Source organism: Tremella mesenterica (genome assembly GCF_000271645.1).
Source record: "Tremella mesenterica DSM 1558 unplaced genomic scaffold TREMEscaffold_1, whole genome shotgun sequence".
NCBI lineage: Eukaryota > Fungi > Basidiomycota > Tremellomycetes > Tremellales > Tremellaceae > Tremella > Tremella mesenterica.
The window spans coordinates 619,529-641,288 of NW_006711225.1; the positions used below are offsets into that span (position 1 = coordinate 619,529).

The 21,760-nt window shown below is 47.8% G+C and overlaps 6 protein-coding genes across 6 annotated transcripts; 1 reads left to right on the forward strand and 5 right to left on the reverse strand.

Moving 5' to 3' along the window:
• Positions 1 to 279: 279 nt before the first annotated feature.
• On the reverse strand, positions 280 to 2,381 carry TREMEDRAFT_58197 (uncharacterized protein; the record flags this gene model as incomplete). Its single annotated transcript, XM_007001117.1, has 11 exons — positions 280 to 285; positions 336 to 439; positions 496 to 579; positions 659 to 794; positions 905 to 1,029; positions 1,075 to 1,420; positions 1,464 to 1,631; positions 1,776 to 1,867; positions 1,914 to 1,937; positions 1,985 to 2,181; positions 2,296 to 2,381. 11 exons carry the CDS (start codon positions 2,379 to 2,381, stop codon positions 280 to 282), a joined length of 1,368 nt encoding a protein of 455 aa, XP_007001179.1.
• Positions 2,382 to 2,783: 402 nt separating this feature from the next.
• TREMEDRAFT_58198 (uncharacterized protein) lies at positions 2,784 to 5,308 on the reverse strand (the record flags this gene model as incomplete). Its single annotated transcript, XM_007001118.1, has 7 exons — positions 2,784 to 2,826; positions 2,883 to 3,057; positions 3,152 to 3,885; positions 3,962 to 4,155; positions 4,224 to 4,684; positions 4,773 to 5,149; positions 5,187 to 5,308. 7 exons carry the CDS (start codon positions 5,306 to 5,308, stop codon positions 2,784 to 2,786), a joined length of 2,106 nt encoding a protein of 701 aa, XP_007001180.1.
• Positions 5,309 to 5,654: 346 nt separating this feature from the next.
• TREMEDRAFT_70613 (uncharacterized protein) lies at positions 5,655 to 7,347 on the forward strand. The gene is made up of 9 exons (XM_007001930.1): positions 5,655 to 5,772; positions 5,825 to 5,851; positions 5,920 to 5,954; positions 6,000 to 6,081; positions 6,125 to 6,193; positions 6,243 to 6,403; positions 6,561 to 7,053; positions 7,106 to 7,228; positions 7,277 to 7,347. Exons 1-9 carry the CDS (start codon positions 5,737 to 5,739, stop codon positions 7,316 to 7,318), a joined length of 1,068 nt encoding a protein of 355 aa, XP_007001992.1. The 5' UTR covers positions 5,655 to 5,736; the 3' UTR covers positions 7,319 to 7,347.
• A 1,504-nt stretch (positions 7,348 to 8,851) lies between these two features.
• TREMEDRAFT_58200 (uncharacterized protein) lies at positions 8,852 to 9,604 on the reverse strand (the record flags this gene model as incomplete). Its single annotated transcript, XM_007001119.1, has 1 exon — positions 8,852 to 9,604. The coding sequence occupies one exon, from the start codon at positions 9,602 to 9,604 to the stop codon at positions 8,852 to 8,854; it is 753 nt and encodes a 250-aa protein (XP_007001181.1).
• Positions 9,605 to 10,453: 849 nt separating this feature from the next.
• Positions 10,454 to 11,215, reverse strand: TREMEDRAFT_58201 (uncharacterized protein; the record flags this gene model as incomplete). Its single annotated transcript, XM_007001120.1, has 2 exons — positions 10,454 to 11,136; positions 11,164 to 11,215. The coding sequence occupies 2 exons, from the start codon at positions 11,213 to 11,215 to the stop codon at positions 10,454 to 10,456; spliced, it is 735 nt and encodes a 244-aa protein (XP_007001182.1).
• An 8,425-nt stretch (positions 11,216 to 19,640) lies between these two features.
• Positions 19,641 to 21,408, reverse strand: TREMEDRAFT_58203 (uncharacterized protein; the record flags this gene model as incomplete). The annotated part of the gene is made up of 4 exons (XM_007001121.1): positions 19,641 to 19,687; positions 19,784 to 19,923; positions 20,043 to 20,142; positions 20,757 to 21,408. 4 exons carry the CDS (start codon positions 21,406 to 21,408, stop codon positions 19,641 to 19,643), a joined length of 939 nt encoding a protein of 312 aa, XP_007001183.1.
• Between the last annotated feature and the right edge of the window lie 352 nt (positions 21,409 to 21,760).

Consider the following 21,760-nt stretch of genomic DNA (forward strand, 5'->3'; position numbering starts at 1 on the left):
GGCTGTCAAGTAATCTCATCTCAGTCAGGTGTGAAGTCTCAATGCAGTACAGTATCTGGCCCCGATAAATCACCATAGGATGCATTCAGCAAAAACCCAAGTAGATATGAACATCCTAAACATCTCTTGACATTCACTGACGACCCAAATACCACAAGACCAAACGATGATTACACATGGTACCTGAAACGCATGTTGCGTTTATCAGTCTCATCCTCCAATCCTGCCCAAATAGCATCTTGATCGTCCTCCGCATTCCCGGTTTGAAGCGGGGCCACCTTATCCCTGCGGGCATTCTCGAATCGAGCCAAGAAGAAAAGCCATATGTTGGTCACAATGTGCGCAGCCTGGAATGCCATGACAGTGAGAATACCGTCAGAGTATGCGGGAGATTGTTTGGCGACGAAAGATTGAGGGACACAAATGTTAGAAACACAGTCTGACAATCAGTTCCTGACCTCTTCTAGCAAGGAAGAATAAGAGATGAGAACTTACACATGACGAACAACATAGTGAGAACGGTTTGTTTCTTTGAAGAACCAGCAAAGTTCTGACCGGCAAGGGAAAGGATAATAGGGTCTATTTTGTCAACAATCATTCACAGGCCAACGAGTCGAATGGATCAAGGGGAGTGGAAAGAAATGAAGGGATCACTCACATCCAACCGCATTGGTGTTGATCAAAGTTAACATGACAAGGGATAAAGCTTTGTTCCTTCCCGTTGAACTGGGAGGGTGGGTGTAGAGGATAGCACCACATGTAACGGTGAGGACGGCAACTGCTGCTAAGACGAGCTATTCGTCAGTTTGCTGCCCCTGCAAGGCTCATGTCTATACACTAGAATTGGCAATTTGAGAACAGGAGTGGCACATGAGGTTCAAAGGAGGGAGGGAAGAAAACATACTGTCTTTGCCCGTTGCATGAACTTATTATGCGTAACGAAGAATCCGGTGGCAATGACAGTGATACTAGCAGCAGCCCATCCTGGAATCTGGAGTAATAGACTCTTGAGCCCTGAAAATCCGAATCCTGCACTTCAGTCTCATCCCAAAGAGAGGGAGAGAATTGACGAACCTTTGATGATGATTCCACTGAAATTGGTTTGGAGGGAGACACCAGCCTGTTGGAACACCAGTAAGAAACAAATGAGCCAGACTTTGAGATCGGTAAGAGCCTCGAGCATCTGTCTCTTCTTGAATTTAGTGTTCTTAATCCCGACTTGCGTCTTTGCGACACGCTCCACACACACCGCCCTTTGTCGTTCGGTGAGCCACCATGTCGTACTGGGCTTGTCTGGGAAGAAGAACCATATTCCGACGCCCAGGAAGACAGTGAGGATACCTAGCATGATAAATATCCAACGCCAAGGTTGCAGCGGTACATCGGATGCTTTCCCAATGCCAAAGAAGATGAGAAGGAACTGATTGTCAGTCGCTGTGAAAAGGGTGGAGAAAAAGACTAACGGGAATGGGGAAAAGGGTATTGGCCAATGTCCAAAGAGAGTAGCGGAGGGGTTGTTCGGTTTGATTGTAAAATCGAGCGGTCGTAGCCGTGAAGCCAGGAGCCATAGCTGATTCAAAGAAGCCTAGAAGGAAACGGACTGCTGCAAGAGCACCGAAGCTGTGAACGCCCTGTTAATTAGCCCATTCAGTAGACAACGTCTCAAGAAAGCGGGAGTGAGGACATGAGAGAAAGACAGCGAGTCATAACAAGACAGCTCGATGATCTCAGCCATGTGGATAAACTTGATGATAGGGAGCGGTGTGGAGACTCACAGCATGACCAAGCATGACAGCACCCCAGCAAACGAAAGCGATAGCGACGACCTTTCCCACGTGATACCTCTGCAGCAGCAGATTGGCGGGGTCTATGCTTAATCAGCTAATCCACGGACACAAAAGCCTCTTGCTCACAAGTGCCCAACAACAACCCGAAGTCTGCATCGATCAGCGTCTATCATGACCTGAAGAATCCCAAAACTCACAGTAGATACTGACAGCCCAGGAGTACTGCGTCCCATGCAATCCGAGGTCCTTCTGAATGGTCAAAGTTGCCGCGCTTCCAAGAGCACTCTTGTCGACCAACTGAAGACCAGTCCCGCACGCCATCATGGGTAACAATATGAAGTCGAGTCTACGGACAAGGCGACGTTCTTCTTCGACGTCGTAACTCAAGGACTGGCTGTTCAAGAGTCAGCTCCCTCATCATCACCAGTTGGGTAGTTGAATGGGTTAAAATGAAGTAGAGGAATGTTAGTGGACCGCTGGTGGACGGGCAGAGAAAGACGTGACATACCCTTGGAGAGCGGCCGCACCTTCATCAGCGACGTTATGTTCCATTTGCATTTTCTGAACGACCTCATCATCATGGGCGAGTTCCATCTTGTTGTCTTCCATCTCTTTCGATGTCACGATGTTTTGATTAAGAAGATGATTGAATTTGTCCACTGTGGGGAAGGGGAGCCCTTTATATGGCTTGGCACTGCATCGACCAGCGTCTTTCTTTAGACCCCAGTGGGGGGGGGGGGCGGGGGCCTGAGGGGAAGGAGAATAGAGGTCAGGCGCACGAACGGGAAGGTTGACGGGCACAGAATGGGTAATGGGGACCTTGGAAAAAGGGAAAATGGGAGAGCTTTTCCCATTGAGGTTGTCGCTTCTTTCGCAGAATCGGGATCACACCGTCTGAAGAAAGTTGATGACGGCCTAAACCCGATTACCACAGGCGATTTGGAGCCCCATGATGCCGGCGAACCCTTTCAGGGCCCCGACCACACGAGAATGAGATTAAGGTTGAACGGCCGGTTCGATCGGACCGAAGTCAACCGGTCTATTTCAAGTTTTTCCAAGATCCGGAATTCGGGAACATTGCTCCACTTGACTCACGAGGTGACTGTCACCAGCCATAAGTCGTCTCGCAAGCGAGTCAATTCTGTAGCAAAGGTCGAGCGAGGAAGGTCGAAGTGCAACTTGGAATAAAGACGAGACCAGTTGGGCGCCTCTTCAAACACGAGGACGGATAGAGGCTCTGACGCGAATTGACATTCCACCGTCAAAAAGTCTGATCGTCAGCACCATCTCCGATCATGAAGTCAATCAGTGAGGATCTCATACAGTACTGTAAAACGATTCAAGTGTGAGACGGCAAGACTTACCTTCCTGAATAGTCACACGAATACCAGCCAAGGGAATCAATTTATCGAGCATACCCACCACGGCTACTTTCTCCCCGCCAACCTCCCAAGTCCGGGCAATGACAACGGCCTCACATTCCCCGGGCCTAAGATCCAATAGAAGCGGCAGGCCCCTGCACTCATCCGAAGACACCAAAGCGACTTTCCAGATGTTCTCTTTCGAAAAACCCATGCTCCACAAGGCATATTCACCCTCGATATCCCCTTCGAGGTCTAAGGCATCCCCCACATCCTGTCTTGACAACTGATCCTTTGCCCATGCACCTGAAGAAGGATTACGACCGTTCCACGCTCCAATCATTGCCCCACATGCGTCTGGGAAAGATGTTCCGGCCATGAGCGCAGGTCCGTCATGATCACCTCTGAGATTATCCCAATGCCATCTGCCAGCTAAAGCCTGCGCCGCCATCGGCGCTTTGACGATTTTTCTGGTCCCGCTTACATCCTCAGCCATCATCCGGGAGATAAGACTCATGTTGGTCTGTGTGTCTGGCGTATCTGACAGTAGCATAGGTCCTGGACTAAGACACCGGAGCAGAGCATGGTATAGTGGCCAAGTTGAGGGCGGATTCGAGGCAAACATGTCAAAGTCGGGGATCAGAGACAAGTGAGATGTAAGGATTGTATTGTGGATGTTCCAGTGAACGAAGTCGGGGTGAGCGTACTCATATTGAAGATTGAAATCGTCTGAATTGCTGATCATCAGGAGCCATGTTCATGAGGAGCTGTGCGACGTAATGGATAGATGGATGTGTGAAGCCGAACACCCACCGGAATACCAAATTGCCAGGTGGACGAGCAAAGTCCAATCCTCCCGGACCATTTAACAACCGGTCGTTATGCGCCATGCACATGATGACCCTGTCCATCCCTCCCCATACCTTATCCACAGCGGAAAGCATGCCAGACCACATGGCTTGCTGAGTCTCTGATGACCCAGGACCCGTAATTTGGTCGTAATCCGCCTGGTTGTCCACCTACTATCAACACGGATTCTATGTAGTATTGTCAGAAGGCCAATGGGGGGACGTACCTTGAGGAATCCGACACCCCAAGCTTTTATTTGCCGGAACCAATCTTCCCAGAACTGTCCAGCCTTCTCCGGACTAGGCACCCATTGTGTGCCCTCTCCAGGCGCCAAGGGGATATGTATGCCGCCTCGTTTTTGAGACTTGTCGTAAGTTCGAAAAGGCCGGCAGTCGTATTTCAATCTCAGTGGGCTATCGCGATCAATGCCATACCAATACCCTTGGAGAGTAATCCAAACACCAACTTCTCTTATACCTTTGGCTCTGAGCGAAGATATGACATCTACCATCGGGGCACCCATACCTTCCCAAGGGCCAAAGGAATACAAGGTGGACTTGACCGAACCGGAAGGCAGGACGATCTTGCGTGTATCTTGCCAGCCGTCGTCTATGAGAAAGGTCTTGACCGGGTGAGTCGGGACGAGGTCGAGCAACATCTGTTTCGTAGGTCGATCCGGTGTTCTACCTGTACGGTGAGCACTGTAAGTATAACCGTGACTGAGTACCGGGCTGTACGAGGTGACAAAGGAAAGGTATGAGAAGCTGACACATACTGCTGCCACCGAAACTCTCCCATGTGCATACACCCAGTTCATCCCACAAGTCTCTGGTATGAGCTGTTTTGTCTTGCCCTCCAACCAGTCTTCTTGCTTCTTCTACCGCAACTTTCACGACCCTTCTCTCCTCCCATCGACCATCAGCTAGCACACAGACTACGTATGCCTTGTGTTCACCTTGGGAAGTGATCCTTCGAACGTTAGCAGTAGGCCTTCCATGATCCACGATGAGATTGCAATTGACTCCCAGAGTACCTAGAGGATAAATGGCCAGAGTTCTGTCCCATTCGGGTGACTTGAGTAGCAGTAAGGAGGACGCCAGCTCAGGATGATCCCGTAGTGAAGGATATAAATCAGCTTGAACCCAGGTGGGTCTGTGCGTCAGCAGATTCATCTTGTCAGTGAACCCACTTGACCCGGACCAAAGACAGGGTTTTCCACTGTGACAGATCGGGGGCGAAGGGCAAATCGAGAGCAGCCCGAAGATTCTCCCGCTCTTCTTTCAAAACAAGTGGTACGATGTGAGTGATCATGGCCCAGAGGTAAAGTGGTCCGTCGTCAAAGGGAGAATGACAACATGTTCAAGTGTGGTGTCGTTCGTGGTCAAAGGTGACGTCCTTCCCCACAAATTTCCCCGCAACCCAGAATACTGAAAGCCACGTCACTTTCCGCCTCCACCGGAGAGATTGAGGCACGGGTGGAGGTTAGTGGCTTGATGCCGTAGGGGGCAGGGGAGTCATTCAAGGGAGGGAACGACATATATATATATGTGTGTGGAGGGCTACTTTTCCGGTCCCACTTCTTTCTCGCACTTGATCATCACCTGCCTTGGGATTGCTCGGCTGTCCTATTCTTGGTCATCGTTCCACCCACCGCCAAAATATATCCGGATCCTTCCGTCTCATAAAACAAGTCCTTTCAGACCCCGACTCTTTCTTGAACCTCTTGATACTTTGACAATATGCCCAAAGTCGAATTTGACAAAAAGAACATGTTTGTAGGTTTATCTTTCACGACGACTTCGATTGAGCTTCAGACGCTGATGGTAGTTTCGCAATTTGGGTAACACGGGTCTCGTACGTCTTTTTGCCATCATCTGACACATATCTTGTGTTGTATTTAGAGTGACTACTGACTCAGACAGCGTGTCCCTGTCTTTTCTTACGGAGGATGGTTGACGTGAGTCTTTATCCTAAGCTCTCGTCTTCAGTTGCTGATGATTAGTGTCGGGTCCCACGATATCAAAGGCAATCCTGTCACCGAACTCATGCGCACGGCTTGGGAATGTGGTATCAACATGTTTGATGTGAGTTCTTCAACTTGTCAGTAGACGGCAGCTTATGCTTTAGAATGCTGAAGCTTATGCCACCGGCGAGTCCGAGACGCAAATGGGAAATGCCATCAAGGAACTCGGTTGGGTGAGTCACCTATCTCATACGGTGTCAGTAAGGAAAGCTGATCTCGTAGGATCGTCAGGATTACATCATCACTACGAAGATCTTCTTTGGAACAGGTCACAAGGAAACGCAGAACACTCGCGGATTGAGCAGGAAACACATCATCGAAGGATGTAAAGAGTCGCTCAAGAGACTTCAACTCGACTACGTGGATGTTATCTTTGCTCATCGGTATGTCACTGATGTCTTCGGGTCTCCCTCCGTCCCCCCCCCCCCCCAGTCCCTTGGTTAATCCTCCATCATCCCCCTTATCGTCCCATCTGTGCCGATCCCCTCAGTGATCGGAACGAAGAGAATATAGAGAGTTTCCAAATAATCTGACCTTCAGACCTGATGTGACCACCCCGCTTGAGGAAACCGTCCGAGCTTTCAACTACCTCATCGATAATGGTCTCGCTTTCTACTGGGGAACAAGCGAATGGACTTCATCGCAGATCGCTCAAGCTATCGAAATCGCCAAACGTCTCAACATGGTCGGTCCATGCTGCGAGCAGCCTCACTATTCCATGTTCCACCGTGAACGTTTCGAAAGTGAATACGAGTCCCTGTGGAGGTACGAAAACTTCGGATCCACCATCTGGTCTCCTCTCGACTCCGGACTTCTTACCGGGAAATACAACCATGGGATCCCTCATGGTTCTCGATACCACACTAATCCGGGTATGATGAGCGCTTCGGTCAAGGCACTCGAGACGCCTGAAGGGAAAGCCAAGATTGAGAAAGTCAAGAAGCTCACTGTTCTCGCCGAGGAGTTGGGCGGTAGCATGGCGAGTCTTGCGCTGGCTTGGACGCTCAAGCACAAGAATGTCTCCACCTGTATCGTGAGCCATCCCTCCCCCCCTTCCGATCCCGTATGACACTGACAACATATAGCTTGGCGCAACCAAGCCCGAGCAGATCAAGGAGAATGTCAAGGCTCTCGATTTGTATCCCAAGCTTACCCCCGAAGTCATGCACAAGATCGAGACAATCCTCGATAATAAACCCGCACCTCCGGTCAGTTACACTCTCTCTGCATGCACATCATATGTACTGACTTTGCAGCCGGCATATGCACGTCTCGATGATGATGGCAACCTCACTTAGTCTGGGAGCATGCATGTGATTGCTGTGTCAGGGGTCACACATGCTGACTGCTCATGTAGGTGGCGCCAGATGGAGATTCCATGCTTGCAAACATCTTTTGCAGGTCTTCTACCTGTGAATCGATCCTGACACCCACTGCACTGTCTGGTTGCAAAGACTCATGTACACCAATTTCCGAGACGGATCCTATACTCACGGGACTGAACCTCAGCATGAGGCCTTCACAGCAGTTATACCAGTGTTCTTGTCCCTGTGACTCCTCCCAAAATGTATTGTCATTCCACTTGGCAACATATTGCACATGCAGTAGTACTTCTGTTGCAGCCAGTAGTGTTGGATTCAGGGAGCTGATGACGTCTTGGAGAGTTGGGTCGAGAGTACTCCTGGGGTTCACTATCGTAACCTCCGGTGTCCAGAATAGCACTCCTTGCTCCGCATGCATCTGAGGGTCACATCGCACAGGATGAGGAGTGATACTCTTTATAACATTGGCAAGCTCAGCCAAACGGAGAAAAGTACTGCCACAAATTTGCCGTTGGGAGTTGATACTGACAGTGGTAGGTGCAGACACTCCCAGATTTGTGAGTTCGCACAACATAAAACTATCCCCATCTGTGTTCAAAAATTTTAGCATGAGACGTTTAGCGTTCAGAGCGGTGGGCGCTATGAAACAGGTATGGGGGTCCGATGGACACTGGAGAAGTCCCTGGCTGCAATCCAGCAGTCTACTCGAGCCTGCTATCCTCCCGTGAAGGATACGAGGGCGCATGTTTCCAGCACAGATTAGCACTTTAGACCCTTCGTCACCATCGGAAATTTCAAAGAGAGGTTGCATAATGATTGAGCTTCAGTCGTCTTGTTATGACCTGTTCCACGTCAGGAAGTTAGAGATTGATTTAATACAGAAGTTACATGTCTGAGGGAAGTGTATCATATGAGGAGCCAGTAAGGGTCTTTTGAGAAGAATTCAAGCAGAGGCAGTGTCGTGAAAGGAAAGGGTGTAAATCGACGGTGAATTGAAAGTCACAGGGAAGAAGCGACGATTTCTGCGTGAGAGACTTTCAGAAGCGAAGACCGCAAATCCCAAAGTGGCAGTGTGGCAGTGTGGCGGTCATCACCTCCCAAAGGGGTCCTTTCCATCACTTAGGCACTGACCCGTCGACGACGATCAAGGCCCGTGAGTTTTGATGGAAGGTGACAGAACTTCTTGCGGGTATCTTTAGCGTAGCTTTCGCACTTTTGAACTCAGTCCGTCCACTAGGATTGAGGGAGATGATAATGTTGCTCCGAGCTTTCACCTGCATGGACAGGGTGAGTGGATGAGGACAAATTCTCTCATCTAATCGTTCAAGCCGAGTACCTAGCGTCCGAGCATTTTCCTTTGCCATCGATCTGTATGCATGTGTCACAAATCGAGATGTAGGGTAGACATCGATAATAAGGCCCGATATGATAAACCCCCATAACCTCCTCATCGGCTTCGTCCTCTCCATGATCCGAGTACGAGTACTGTACGGGTGTTTCCGTGTCCTTCTAGGGTCTCAGATTTGGATCAACCTCAATCTCTCTTCCCTCATCATCAAGTGGTATTGCACGCAGAATCATGCTTTCTTCACAACCGGTCCATCCCCGGATTTCAGGAGTCTCGAAATACTCCGTGGTAGGGGTGGACCTCACGGTCCATTCCGCCACCTCGAATGCGTAGAAACTAGATCCTCCATCCCCTCCTAGAGCATTGGCTCCATCCGTGAGCTGGTCATCTTGCTCGCCAAATTCCAGGCGGGTGTTTGGGGGATGATTAACTATTGGAAGTCCCTCTGATGGAGAGGTGTTGATCTCAGAGCTGTTGACGGTCCACGTCCCCTTTGGTTTGAACAAGTATCGCATGAAAGTGCTCCGTCTTACTGTCAGCTCAACATGGTTTGGTCTCTCCTGATTTTCAAAGGCCACAGTAGAGACTGCCGGGTATCCCTCCCGAGTGAGGGGTTCAAGACTGTAGTATTGATAGGGGTCAGGGTTGGCGGTCTGTGGCGGGGTTGAGGGTTGAAGGCTGAGCCTTGACCACCCCCACCTCCCATTTGCGTCGTTCCTTGCAAGGATACACGAATGAGGTTGGGGTGGACAAAGTATTGCTTCTTCCCTAAGGGACTTGTCATCACAATTGAGCACTCGTGATGGATTATTACCAATAGTGGATGCTTTTAGGTCGGACGGGGTCAGGACGAAGTAATCCCCCCTGCCCAGGATCTCATCATCATAAGTGAGGAATCGTGTTACCTGGTTCATAGGGTATGTGCAGTTGTGGCGTTGGGAAGCGTTGTTTATGTAGCAAGTAATGATATGGTATATCTCGTAAAGTTGTGAAGAAGAGGGGATAAACATCAACGACAAGATGCGCTGCACTCGTATGCTTCTCTCCGTTATGACAAATTCAAACGTTTTAGGAGAGGACATGTGACATGTACGCTGAGCAAGTGTGAGCAGAAGGGTGAAAGGAGGTCAACAATCAGAGAAGTCTAGCTACAAGGGATTGATCTGACCCAGAACATGAACCAAAGTTAAGTAACAAAGAGTTTGTCAAGAGTACATGCCCAGGACAGAATATGTAACATTTTGACAGACAATCAATTATGACGTTCAATGACGTGCGTCGGTTGGTGTTTGACATGTTGAATATTACAATCTCTCACACCCCACCGCTTATAGGCTCCGCTTTCCCCAGAGCTCAGATACAAGTACTGTACTCATTGAGCATTTGACATGCACCCGGGGCGCCAGCAAACTGACATGTGAGAGACGAGAACTTCAGTTCGGAAAGCTCAAGCATTCTGTCAAGATGATGGCCCATAGCATAGTGTGATGAGTATATTTGAAGCTTTCTTCTGGCTTGACGTCATTAAAGACGTGCTTTCATGCAATCGTCATACTAAGTAAGCAATCAAGCCGGATCATGGTACATGTACGGATCTTAAAGGGACGTTTGTTGCATCACTGCATAGTTCATCCATCTCAGACTCTCTTGCAGTACCTATCCCCTTACGTGGGATTTTAGCTTGTGTGGAGTACTCCATTACCAATGTCATCTTTTGTGGTCTTGTTTAAATAAAGAGCAAGGATGACTTGATCAACATCTTCTCAAATCTCCATTACCTCCACAGCACCCACAAGGCTCTCCTGTCCTCTTTCACCCCCACCTCCTACCTCCGGGGTGATTGCACACACTGTCATACTTTCAGTGCAACGAAGCCATTGACCTTGATTGCCAAGTGTGGTTGCAGGGGTACTGCAGACCGTCCAATCCACTACCCCAAGGCTAAAACTGCTTGGCATGGGTATATCCTGCAAACAGGCGACCGCATCAGCAATTACATTATTGTCATCGTAGAAGTCGATGAAAGAAGAGGGACGATATTGAAATAGAATATTCTCTCCGAGACCAGAGCCATCTCTGATCGAAGTGGGATCGATCGCTTCGAACTCTGGACCAAATGAGTTTAGGGTAAATGCACCACCTTTCACCGTCGTCATAGTCGTTCCATCTTTATCCTCTTGTTTCAAGTGGACCGTGGAGGTCAAATGTGTTCCATCATCGGCCAGAGGTTGGATCACGTAGTATGCGCTCGGACATCCTTCTGTATTGTTGCTGTCTTCTGGCAAGGGTTGAACACTGTAACGAAGCCAACCAGTCGTGTCATCGTCCATAGCAAGAACACATGCATGGACTGTGGTCGGACATGTGGTCAGGTCTTGAATGGCTTCACAGTCAAGGACACGAGATCTGCGGAAAGTCATACCTGAGGCAGCCGCGTCTTGGAAATCTGAGTAATCCAAGAAAGTAAACGTACCTCTCATTGAGTCAAAATCATCAGGAGTAACAAATATCTGTTTTTTTCCCATCACGTGTGTGAAATGTATGATATGTATGGCTTCCAGAGGGAGTAAGGCTTATAGGGGTGAAGAGGATGAAGGCAAAGAGGAAGAGAAACTATTGTTCAAGCCTTTATGTCTTCTGTGATGAGGACAAACACCATCGTGCGTGCTCAATACTGAACGACCGAAGTAAAGGGAAAGAAAGAATCACGGGGACGTTGTGGTAAAGGAACTCCCTCGTCTTCCCAGTTTTGTTTGGACGGCTCGAGGAGAAGAAGTTCACTCCGAATCTGGAAGGGCAGACTGATCGTCCTAGGGACAACAAGTATGACCTCATGCATTGTACTGCTCTCAGGTAGTCTACCCTGTCCTCATCTATCTCAGCCCACCAGGACTCTCGGCCTTGGCAAAACGTCGCATATCGAGTCGCCCTAATCGTAGATTTATCTCACCCTCTCGATAGAGCTCACCCTGGTGTCGACCTCCATGTTATACTCTCCATCCTCGTAGTCCTCATCATCTTCTTCCTCGAAGTCATCATCATCATCCCGTGGTATGGCACGAATCGTCATCCTCTCCAAACAGTTTGTCCAGCCCCTGGTGCTTGCGGTATTCACAACTTCCGACCCAGGTCCACACCGAACCGTCCATTCGGCTACTGCATAATCGAACTTGGTAGTTGTTAGCCGATAGAATCGGGCCAGGACGGCCGAACCGCCGTTAGATAATTACCCCTTCCGTCGAATATTTCTCCGTTCAACTTATCCTCTGAACTTTATTCGATCGTCTCTGGTTTTATGCGTGTGAGTGGAATGTGATAAGTATAGAGACATGTGGAATTGATGCATGCTCTTTTTCCCCTCTGTATTACCATCTAATTATTAGCAAACAGATTAACAGTCGGAAGTCCACATACCTCTGTGTATAACTAAGGCAAGTTCCCATCTCTACTCTCCTCATAATGACCTCTGTGTCGTCTAAGATCTCTCTTGAGAGCCACCCAAAGTTATCCCACGATCCAGCATCGTATGCTCCGTGGAGGAAGTCGATCGAGGTGTATCTACAGATAGGTGACGTGTGGAATATCGTCACAGGTAATGATACCGAACCTGGTCGCGTAGGGGTTAGGTCGACAGCTGAGAGGGTGGGATCAGTACCTCCTACCACGCCCGTCGAAGGGCAAGTGGTTGGTAGAAGGATTACTGGAGAAGAGTGGAAGGAATGGGAAAAGTGGCAAGCAAGGGAGAATAAAGCGCAGGGGATGATCAAGGGAACAGTGTCGGATGCTGTGATGCTTGATATATCTGAGAAGATGTCAGCTAAAGAAATGTGGGATTACTGCGTAGCCCTGCATGTGACAGCGACGATGGAGAATCAAAGGAATGTCCGTCAAGCGTTGTTTAGCTATGACTTAAGGGACGATGCGACGGCCGAAGAAATGGCTAAGCATGTAGAGGATTTCTCGAAGACGATGTCCGAAGCGAGATTGGTAGGGTTAAAGTTTGATTCACAGGAACGAGCTGGGTTATTCCTCAATACCATTCTAGCACCATCCTACAGGATCATCCAGATCGAAGTAACATCCCTCATAGTAGAGGAGAGAACTTGGGAAAAGGTCTTATCGATCTTTAATAAAGAAACGGCGAGACGTAAAGTGCGCCCTGTTGGTAGGACCAATAGAAAGGGATTCGCGATGTTCGTTGAAGGAAATAAAGGAATGAGGGTGAACCGAGATAATATCTCTGATGGTCAGCCCAGGAAAGAAACCAGAAAGTGTTATAACTGTGACACTGTAGGACATTGTCACGAACTACGTCGTAACATCCCTGACAACCACCATCACCGACCCTCCTTTCACCATCACCGACCTTCCTTTCACCACCACCAACCTCCACTCGAACCACTGAGACCAACTACGGCGAAGTTACGAGAACCAAGAGGGGATTTGTCACGATAACCCCGCCTAGCGGAGAACTACGGCGAAGTTAGGGGAAGGGAACCGAGGGAGAGCAGAACAGGGGAAGTTAGGCGAAGTTAGTCAAAGTGAGCGGAGTAGGATATCGGGGATATGGCGAGGTACGGCGAAGTTGAACGAAGAGGACTGAGCGCGAGGCAGTGCAGGAGTTGAGGGACGTTCTATGAGAAGAGAGGAGTAGTATAGATAGTTTACAGATCGCTGAACTTCTTCAGCGATCCTTGATTGTTGTCAGTAGCGAGAGATATATTCAGTAGCTACAACCTTCGAGTTAAGGAGAGCTACCACCGAGCAGTTCAACGTACTACGGCGAAGTTAGCCGTAGTTCATCGACGATCATCTTATCATTCACCACTCGACGTATTACTACGGCGAAGTTAGCCGTAGTTCCTCGACGAGTACCCTGTCTTAGTGAGACATCGACGCCCCACTACGACGTAGTTAGCCGAGGTTTGTCGACCGTCGGTCAGTAGAGAAGAAGAAACGACGATTGTGACAGACATCTAGCAAAGTACTGTCGTAAACCTAAAAGAGAGGATACGAACAGGAAAGAAAACGCAGATGTAAAGGGTGGAGGTAAAAAGAAATGGAGGAATAATAATAATAAGAATAATAAGAAAGGACATACGGTCTCGAAGGATGAGAACCAGTCCAAGGATAACTCCAAAACCTCCTTGATGTATTTGTCATTGGATGGTGAACATGAGGCGTGGGCCGGGATGGCCATGTTGACAGAATCATGGTTCGATGATGACGCAGGGTACACGAGTAACATCGTGTGGCCGGAAGAAATTGAAAACCCATGGGTTGAGGATAATGAGTGGGTGGGATTAGCTACAGAGTCTAATGATGTAAGCCACACTCGTGTAATCCCCACCTGGGTAGTGGACAGTGGTGCTACTCACCACATAACTCCTCACAGGTTGATAATGACGAATATTAAAAGACTAGTGGAACCGAGAGTGTTCGGACTAGCATCTGGCAAGTCAATGACGGCTTGGGAAACAGGTGATATTAACCTCGAACTAGATTCAGCACAGAAAATGGTACTGAAAGATGTACATCACGTCCCCACAGCAAAGATAAGTCTCCTCTCCCTTTCGAAGTTACTCTCATGGGGATGGAAGGCGAATCTAAGCAGCGGTGGTGGATGGATAGGTAAAGGTAAAGAGAAACTAGGTTTGAGGAAACATGACTCACTGTGGTCGGTACGATTCGGCAGAGCAATGTCTGCCGCGATGATCGTGATATTGACACCGAAGGCGACTTCACCACTTGAATCTGAGCATCAGCGACTCGGACATATAGGTATAGATAAACTAAAGAATCTAGGTAGACAGGGACTATTGAAGAAGGACTGGGACACTTACAAAAACGATCCCTTTACGACTGATAAATGTCCCGCCTGTATGCAGGCCAAGATAACACGTCTACCGAAGAATAAAGAAGCACCAATGTTAAAAGGAGATGGTGAAGGAGTAGGAATGGATGTCGATATTGCTGGTCCGTTTGGCCCGGCGATAAAGGGAGAACGATATTTCTTCGTTGGTGTAGAAAGGGCGAGTCGAATTGTGTTCGCCATACCGATAACAACGAAGAACGAATTGTCTGATATCGTTAGACAGTGTATCTCAAAATTGGAGAAACAACTTGGTGAAAGGGTGAGGGTGATTAGGTCTGATGGGGGAGGTGAATTCGATAGTCTGGATATGAGGGAATTCTACCTGTCAGCAGGGATCAACCACTACATCACACCAAGATACACACCGGAATTAAATGGAGTGGCGGAAAGAATGATACGTACCTTGAAGGGGATGGTATCAACGATGTTATTCGACTCAGGACTACCGAACGAATATTGGTCCTATGCTGTCAGATACGCCGCCATTATAATTATGAAAACCTCGATTGGTGTCAGTGGTAAATCAGGCTGGACATCACTCACAGGAAGAGACACGAACTTAGATAGCGTGTGGAGATTTGGTGAACGATGTTTTGTTCAGATACCAAGGGAGATAAGGCTGAAGTCGAACTTCACAATACCTAGGGGTTCGTCAGCCATTATACTAGGTCAGGATGAGGGTGTGAGCGGTTGGATCGTTAGAATGGACGGATCGGGACGAATCGAACACTCACGAGACGTTCGTCGCTCGACAGGACGAATGGTGGCTACTAGAGAGTCGCCAGATGTCATCCAAACTCCTCTTGACACCATCGAAGTGGACCTAGACCCCGTCATCAACGAAGAAATTTTCCCTGACGACCGCCCAGAAAGTGGCGAACAGGAAAATATCGATAATGAACAAGGAAATGATGTCAACAGAGACAACTCACCTAATACAGGTCCACAACCCACCGAAAGACGACGAGGACAGGGCATTTGGGGAGGAAATTGGATCTATGAGAACGATATCGTTGAAAATGAGAGAAATGATGAAGGAAGAAATGATGGGGATGAGGGGATCCTGACCACACGTCACGGAAGAATTATTTGACCCCCCCATCGTTTTGCAGGCCTAACAGACTTGTTTCTGGAGTTCGGTCGCGAGCCTAATAGGTTAGTCGCACTCGCCTCTATCGCAGGTATTGAAAGTGACACTTCTCTCATTGATCCTGTCTCTCCTGAAGAAGCAGTAAACGGCCCAGATGGTGAGAAGTGGCTAGAATCCATGGAGAAAGAGATATCTAACATCGAATCTAAAGAAACATGGGTGGAAACGGTACTTCCACCGGGTCGTAAAGCCATTGGATGTAAATGGGTATTCAAAGTGAAGACAGATTCAGAAGGAAACTTACTAAAGTATAAATCCAGACTAGTAGCTCAAGGATCCTCACAGGTACCAGGTGTCGATTACGAAGAGACATTCGCACCTGTCGGTAGATCGGGGTCATTACAAATACTCTTGACTATAGCGGCCACCGAAGATCTCGAAATTCGTCAGGCCGATGTCGAAGGGGTGTATTTAAACGGTAAACTCGATGTAGAAATTTACATGAAGTATCCCAAGGGGATAAAACCGAAACCTGGATGTAATACCGTGAAGTTAATAAAGTCTCTTTACGGTTTAAAACAATCTGGTAGGACATGGTGGATAGAACTCGGCAAAGGATTATCTCACCTACGTTTTTCAAGAATCGGAATCAGATTGGGGTCTTTACTACAGACCAGAAGGGAAAATCGAAGGAAAGGGAGCAGCAATACTGCTAGCCTATGTTGATGATCTAGTATTAGCCACGAAATCGAAGGAAGAAGCAAAGGAAATTTTCGATGGGCTAGGAAAAAGGTGGATAATAACTGACCTGGGGGAGATAAGTACTATCTTAGGTATGAAAGTAACAAGGAACAGAGAAGAAAAGACAATATGGTTGAACCAACCAGCGTACATCGATAAGATAGTTCAGAAGTTTCCAGAAAACGACTTACATTGAGATCGAAAAACACCGTTACCTCTTACTGCGAAAAATCCTTTGATGTCGGAAGTGGAAAGTGAAATTCGACCATTTCAAGAATTAATAGGATGTCTACAGTGGTTAGCCACATGTACTCGACCCGACATATCATATGCAGCTTCATACCTTGCTAGGTACCTCACCAAACCGACGAAGAAAGTATGGGAGGAAGGGATAATGGTAATTACCTACCTTCGGTCCACTCGTTTACATGGTATTCGTCTCGGTGGGGAGGCCAGCGATCTAGCAGGATGGGTTGATGCCAATTGGGCAGGTTGTAAAGACACACGACGATCAACTACAGGCTGGATATTCATGATGAACAACTCACCGATAACCTGGAGTTCAAAAAGACAAGCTACGATATCGTCGTCGACAGTTGAAGCAGAGTACATCGCAATGGCTGAAGCAGCGAAGGAAGCTCAGTGGTTGAGAGGATTACTGAGGGAGATAGGCTACGATCAGCTAAATCCTACTATATTAAACTGCGATAACCAAGGATCGATATCACTAGCGAGAAAACCTGGTACTCACCTGTTACGGAGTAACAACGAATCGAGAGGACTCTATCGAGTTCGACGGATTAGGACAGAGGAAAGCGGGAGTTGGAGGCAGTGCTGCAGTAGGTAGGGACGGGTTTTCCCCTTTCGAGATTTCCCCACTGGTGTCACGAAGTGACAAGACAGTTTGATAGTGATAGTGATAGGATGGGTTGGGTATTTAACCAGCGACCGGCGGTATGCAGTAACCGCCGGTTAATAGGCCTTTTAGCACAGTGGTTTAGACCGCTGCCTCTGAAGGGCACTGTTATATCGTCCCAATGCTGGTTAGTTGGTCTCGTGACAGATTAACCGGCGGTTACGGGTAGGATCCTGGGTTCGACTCCCAGGGTGGGCTGGGTCAAATTCAGTCCCTACTTGGAAAACCTCCCTCTCGGAGAAAGTTTTCGGCCTATCGTACCCTTCCCTGTTGGGGCCCCAGATGGGGCTGAAAGGGAAGGCATAATGTCACGAAGTGACAAGACAGTTTGATAGTGATAGTGATAGGATGGGTTGGGTATATTACCAGCGACCGGCGGTATGCAGTAACCGCCGGTTAATAGGCCTTTTAGCACAGTGGTTTAGACCGCTGCCTCTGAAGGGCACTGTTATATCGTCCCAATGCTGGTTAGTTGGTCTCGTGACAACTGGGTTTGCTCAAAGCGGTTTTTCACCTGTCCGAGTATGTACGTAGACGCTTGCAGCAGGAAGGAGACGAGGACAAGGATAGCCGTAGACAGTATATAGTACAATCAGCAAAGTACCAACTTTGCTGATTCTTCAATATCATTCTTTGGCTACATCGATTGCAGAGGAGACACGGTCCATTAGCACCAGAGCCCCTAGATTTCCACGAGACATCCATCGAGTTCGACCCAACCTGCGACCTAGTCGTCGTGTTTCCAGTACCGTTACATCACCAGAGGACAAAACATATCGATATTCGACATCATGCTCTTCGAGATCTAGTCAGTAATAAAGTTATTGAACTAGAATACGTCAGCACTGTCTATCAGAGAGCAGATGTACTTACGAAAGCTTTAGGTGGACCAGTACATTCAGTGAATATGTCAGCGATACGGGTAGAACCACCGAAGAAGAAAAACACTGGTTCAGTATACGTGACATTAGATGATGATGAAATCATCGATTACGATTATTCTGATTTTGAGGACCTAGGAGATCTATCAGGTGGTATCAGAGAACGAAGTGGTACCAGAAAGAGAAGTAGTACCAGACAGAGAAGTAGTATCAGAAAGAGAAGTGTGGGTGGAAGGAACTTCAGAGAAACCCACCGAAGGAAAAGTTCTCGTGAGCCAAAATGTAAAATTTTCAGGTGTACCTAAGAATGTGAGTAATTCGAAGATAGGTCAGAAACCACCGGTAGAACCTAGAGTCATTAGAGAAATGAAAGAGAAGAGTAAGAGAAGGGATAAGATGATACATAGAGGAGGCCCTACTCAACCTCCATCGTCAAATCCACAAATACCGGGAACTTTGGCTGGTAGCCAGCAACTTTATAACCACCCAGGACAGCTTCGATCTTTTCGTGGAGAGAATCGACAGTATCAACGATCTCCTGTACCCTCGCATGGGTACCACCACCTTCCAAAAGAGCGTTTCCTAGCAAAAGGAAATGTTTATCGAGGTTCGATTTCAAAATCCCCAGTTCAAATTGTACCTTCTGAGAAAGATCTCAAACTCAATAAAGTTCACATTATGACAGACAGTAACAGACTTAGAGTCGGGAGGATTGCTGGGGAGCAACCTAAGAGTGGGACGATCAGACGGTCCAGGAACCGAGGGAGTAGCAACAGTCGCGAAAACGGAGGCAGGAACTTGGGACATGATGTGTTTGCTACTAATGATAGATATTGTCAGTCAGGTACTCGAAGGAATTTCATCGATTCTCGGGATTCTACTAGCAAACCTGAAGTTTTAAGAAGCAGACAGGATAAAGGGAAGTTCAGAGAGTTAGAAATGAGAGATAGAAGTGGAGAAAGGCAAAAGGTGGACATACCGATAATTGGAGGTAAAAGTGATGAAGTAAAAGGAAAGATAGAGAAGAGTCAGTCGTCGGTAGCGGTGAGTGGTAGCCACGTGTCAGAGCGGAGCCCCGCGGGGGGCCCCACAGAAATTCATTTCACGATTTCACCTACCACTACTACCACACACATAACACTCAATAATTCATCATTACTACCTTCTACATCATCACAAACCTCGCCGTCGCCATCGATAAATTGTCCGGGACTACTGCAGAGTCGTGCATTGTCCCGTGGGGGAGTGTTAGCCGATAGAATCGGGCCAGGACGGCCGAACCGCCATTAGATAATTACCCCTTCCGTCGAATATTTCTCCGTTCAACTTATCCTCTGAACTTTATTCGATCGTCTCTGGTTTTATGCGTGTGAGTGGAATGTGATAAGTATAGAGACATGTAGAATTGATGCATGCTCTTTTTCCCCTCTGTATTACCATCTAATTATTAGCAAACAGTAGTCTCACCAGTCAGATAGGCAATGGCCTCTGTGACTTGATCATCAGTTCCCTGCATGAACTTGTGTGACTCTGATGGGATATGGCGTAATACTACTTCCCCTTCAGACAGATCCTGGAGGTTGAACTCACTTCTGTTGACACAAATCGGAGGATCTGGTCCGAATGGACGAAGGGTGTCGAATGCACTAATTGCGACTTTGTATGACACTTGGTTTTGGCTGTCGTCAGGTACAAGCTTGACCATACTGAAAGCGGTAGAACCATCTTGGCTGAGATATTCTAAAGTATAATAAGTGTATGGGTCGTTTTCCTCAATGGGAAAATGTGTTGAATGCTTCAAGCTCAATCAAAAGAAATAATTGTAATCTTTTTGACTAAGTAGACACACATGGTCGTCGGGCGGGCATCCAGCCAGATCGTTGATAGCTTGACAGTTGATGACACGAGAACAATTGCGCGGATCCAAGGAACGTATATAATGTCAGAGTCTGACAAAAAGGTGAAATTTCCTCTCTTCCTTACCTCAAGAAAATCATCAGGAGGAATGAACTGGTGTGGGTAAGTCATGATTTAAGCACAAAAGTGTGGGCTGATATAAATGACGAGCTTTGATAGGTTCTATGGGAGAATGGGCAGAAGAGAAAGAGATCATCTTTGTCTTGATCTAATACTGTCCTCAAGAAGACGATGTCGTGCCCTTGCGCCATCTCTAGGAGTTACGGCAGTGACGTCATTACAAAATGGAGAGGAATTTCGGAGTTTGGAGTACAGATGATAGGCGGAGGGAGACAGAAGGCATTGCCACATGTGAGAGGCTGTCACACGTAAGAGAACATGGACGTGGAAGGGGTAGATCAACGGAAGACTTGGAGGTGGACAAACCGCAGATCGGCCTCGCAGCTACTGGCTGGGATGACTGAAGCAGCCTGATGCCAGGAAAAACCATCGAGATCAATCACATCACACTAGAGAGAAGTCTACATTGGAGCTTCCCTAGGGTAGCAGATCCTAGGGAAAACGAGGGGTCATTCGACCTCAATCGTCAACCAACTTATACAATGACTCCATTCCCGTGCACCATCCGGTGTATTATAAGGCTTACTCTCTCTCGTCGGCACGGAACCCCGTTCGAGCAGAGTGATTTCCGACATCGGCGCAAGTTTTCTTCCAGTCAACAATGAGAGTGCTTGCTCCAAACTCCTATCCCCCGTCATAACGAGTTTCCTATCCTTCAAGATGATACGTCCTTCGCTGAGGATATCCACATAGTCCGACTGAGGCAAGAAAGAAGGATTATGATCATCCGAGATGAGTTGGTCCAGAAAGCTTCCCGTGAGTCTCCATTTGTCATCTGAAGGGCTCATGTTAATCATGATAGGCTGTATGAAATTCTCACCACTTGAAGTAAAGATGTGGAAGGTAGCATTTGAAGCTTTTGGAGCTGGGACGACGGTGAAACGCAAGCGGTAGCCTGTGACGTCCATTGTATCAGTCGACATGAAACATTTGTGTTCGTTAGGTGGACATTTAAGATGTGTTTGACAAGCTTGTGTAGTTAAGACGCTTCCTGAATTTGGATCTTCGAGATCTTGCGGAGTCAATGCTACTATGTAGCTTCCATTTGCTGTGTAACCTGTATATCCTGGAGGCACGGAGCGAGTATCGGGATACAAACGCAAGAGGTGGGGGCAATATTCATAATTTTGCGTATCGAGCGTACAGAAGGGCGTCGTGACCAGCCAAGAGTCTGTCATGTTGTGTCAGGTTCAGATTCCGTTAGGTTCTTGATATGCTATAGCAATGTCGAGAGGAGAGTGATTTGGGCACAAGGATAGGGCGAAGATCTAGAAAAGATGGGGAGAAGGGGAAATGTGTGCTTTTTAGCCTGTTGGCTACACTCGATGACGACATACACAGTCAAAGGAGTGAAGTCACACTTACGAAGGTCCGAGATGTTTCATGATCACGTTTGAAGGGATGATGTCATCTGATTTGAGCTTTAGAGAAAGTGAGTCTTGACTCATGTGACCCGTAAAAGTGTAATACATGTAGGCAGTGTGGAAGATAGATCAATAGAGCCCTGGAAGAGCAGGCCTGTTCTAAGTA

Bases quoted from the DNA above. Each gene is read 5' to 3' on its own strand.
- TREMEDRAFT_70613 (XM_007001930.1), top strand. From the start codon at position 5,737: ATGCCCAAAGTCGAATTTGACAAAAAGAACATGTTT. The intron at 5,955-5,999 runs GTGAGTCTTTAT...GCTGATGATTAG, and splicing joins TCTTACGGAGGATGGTTGAC to TGTCGGGTCCCACGATATCA. The intron at 6,194-6,242 runs GTGAGTCACCTA...CTGATCTCGTAG, and splicing joins CCATCAAGGAACTCGGTTGG to GATCGTCAGGATTACATCAT.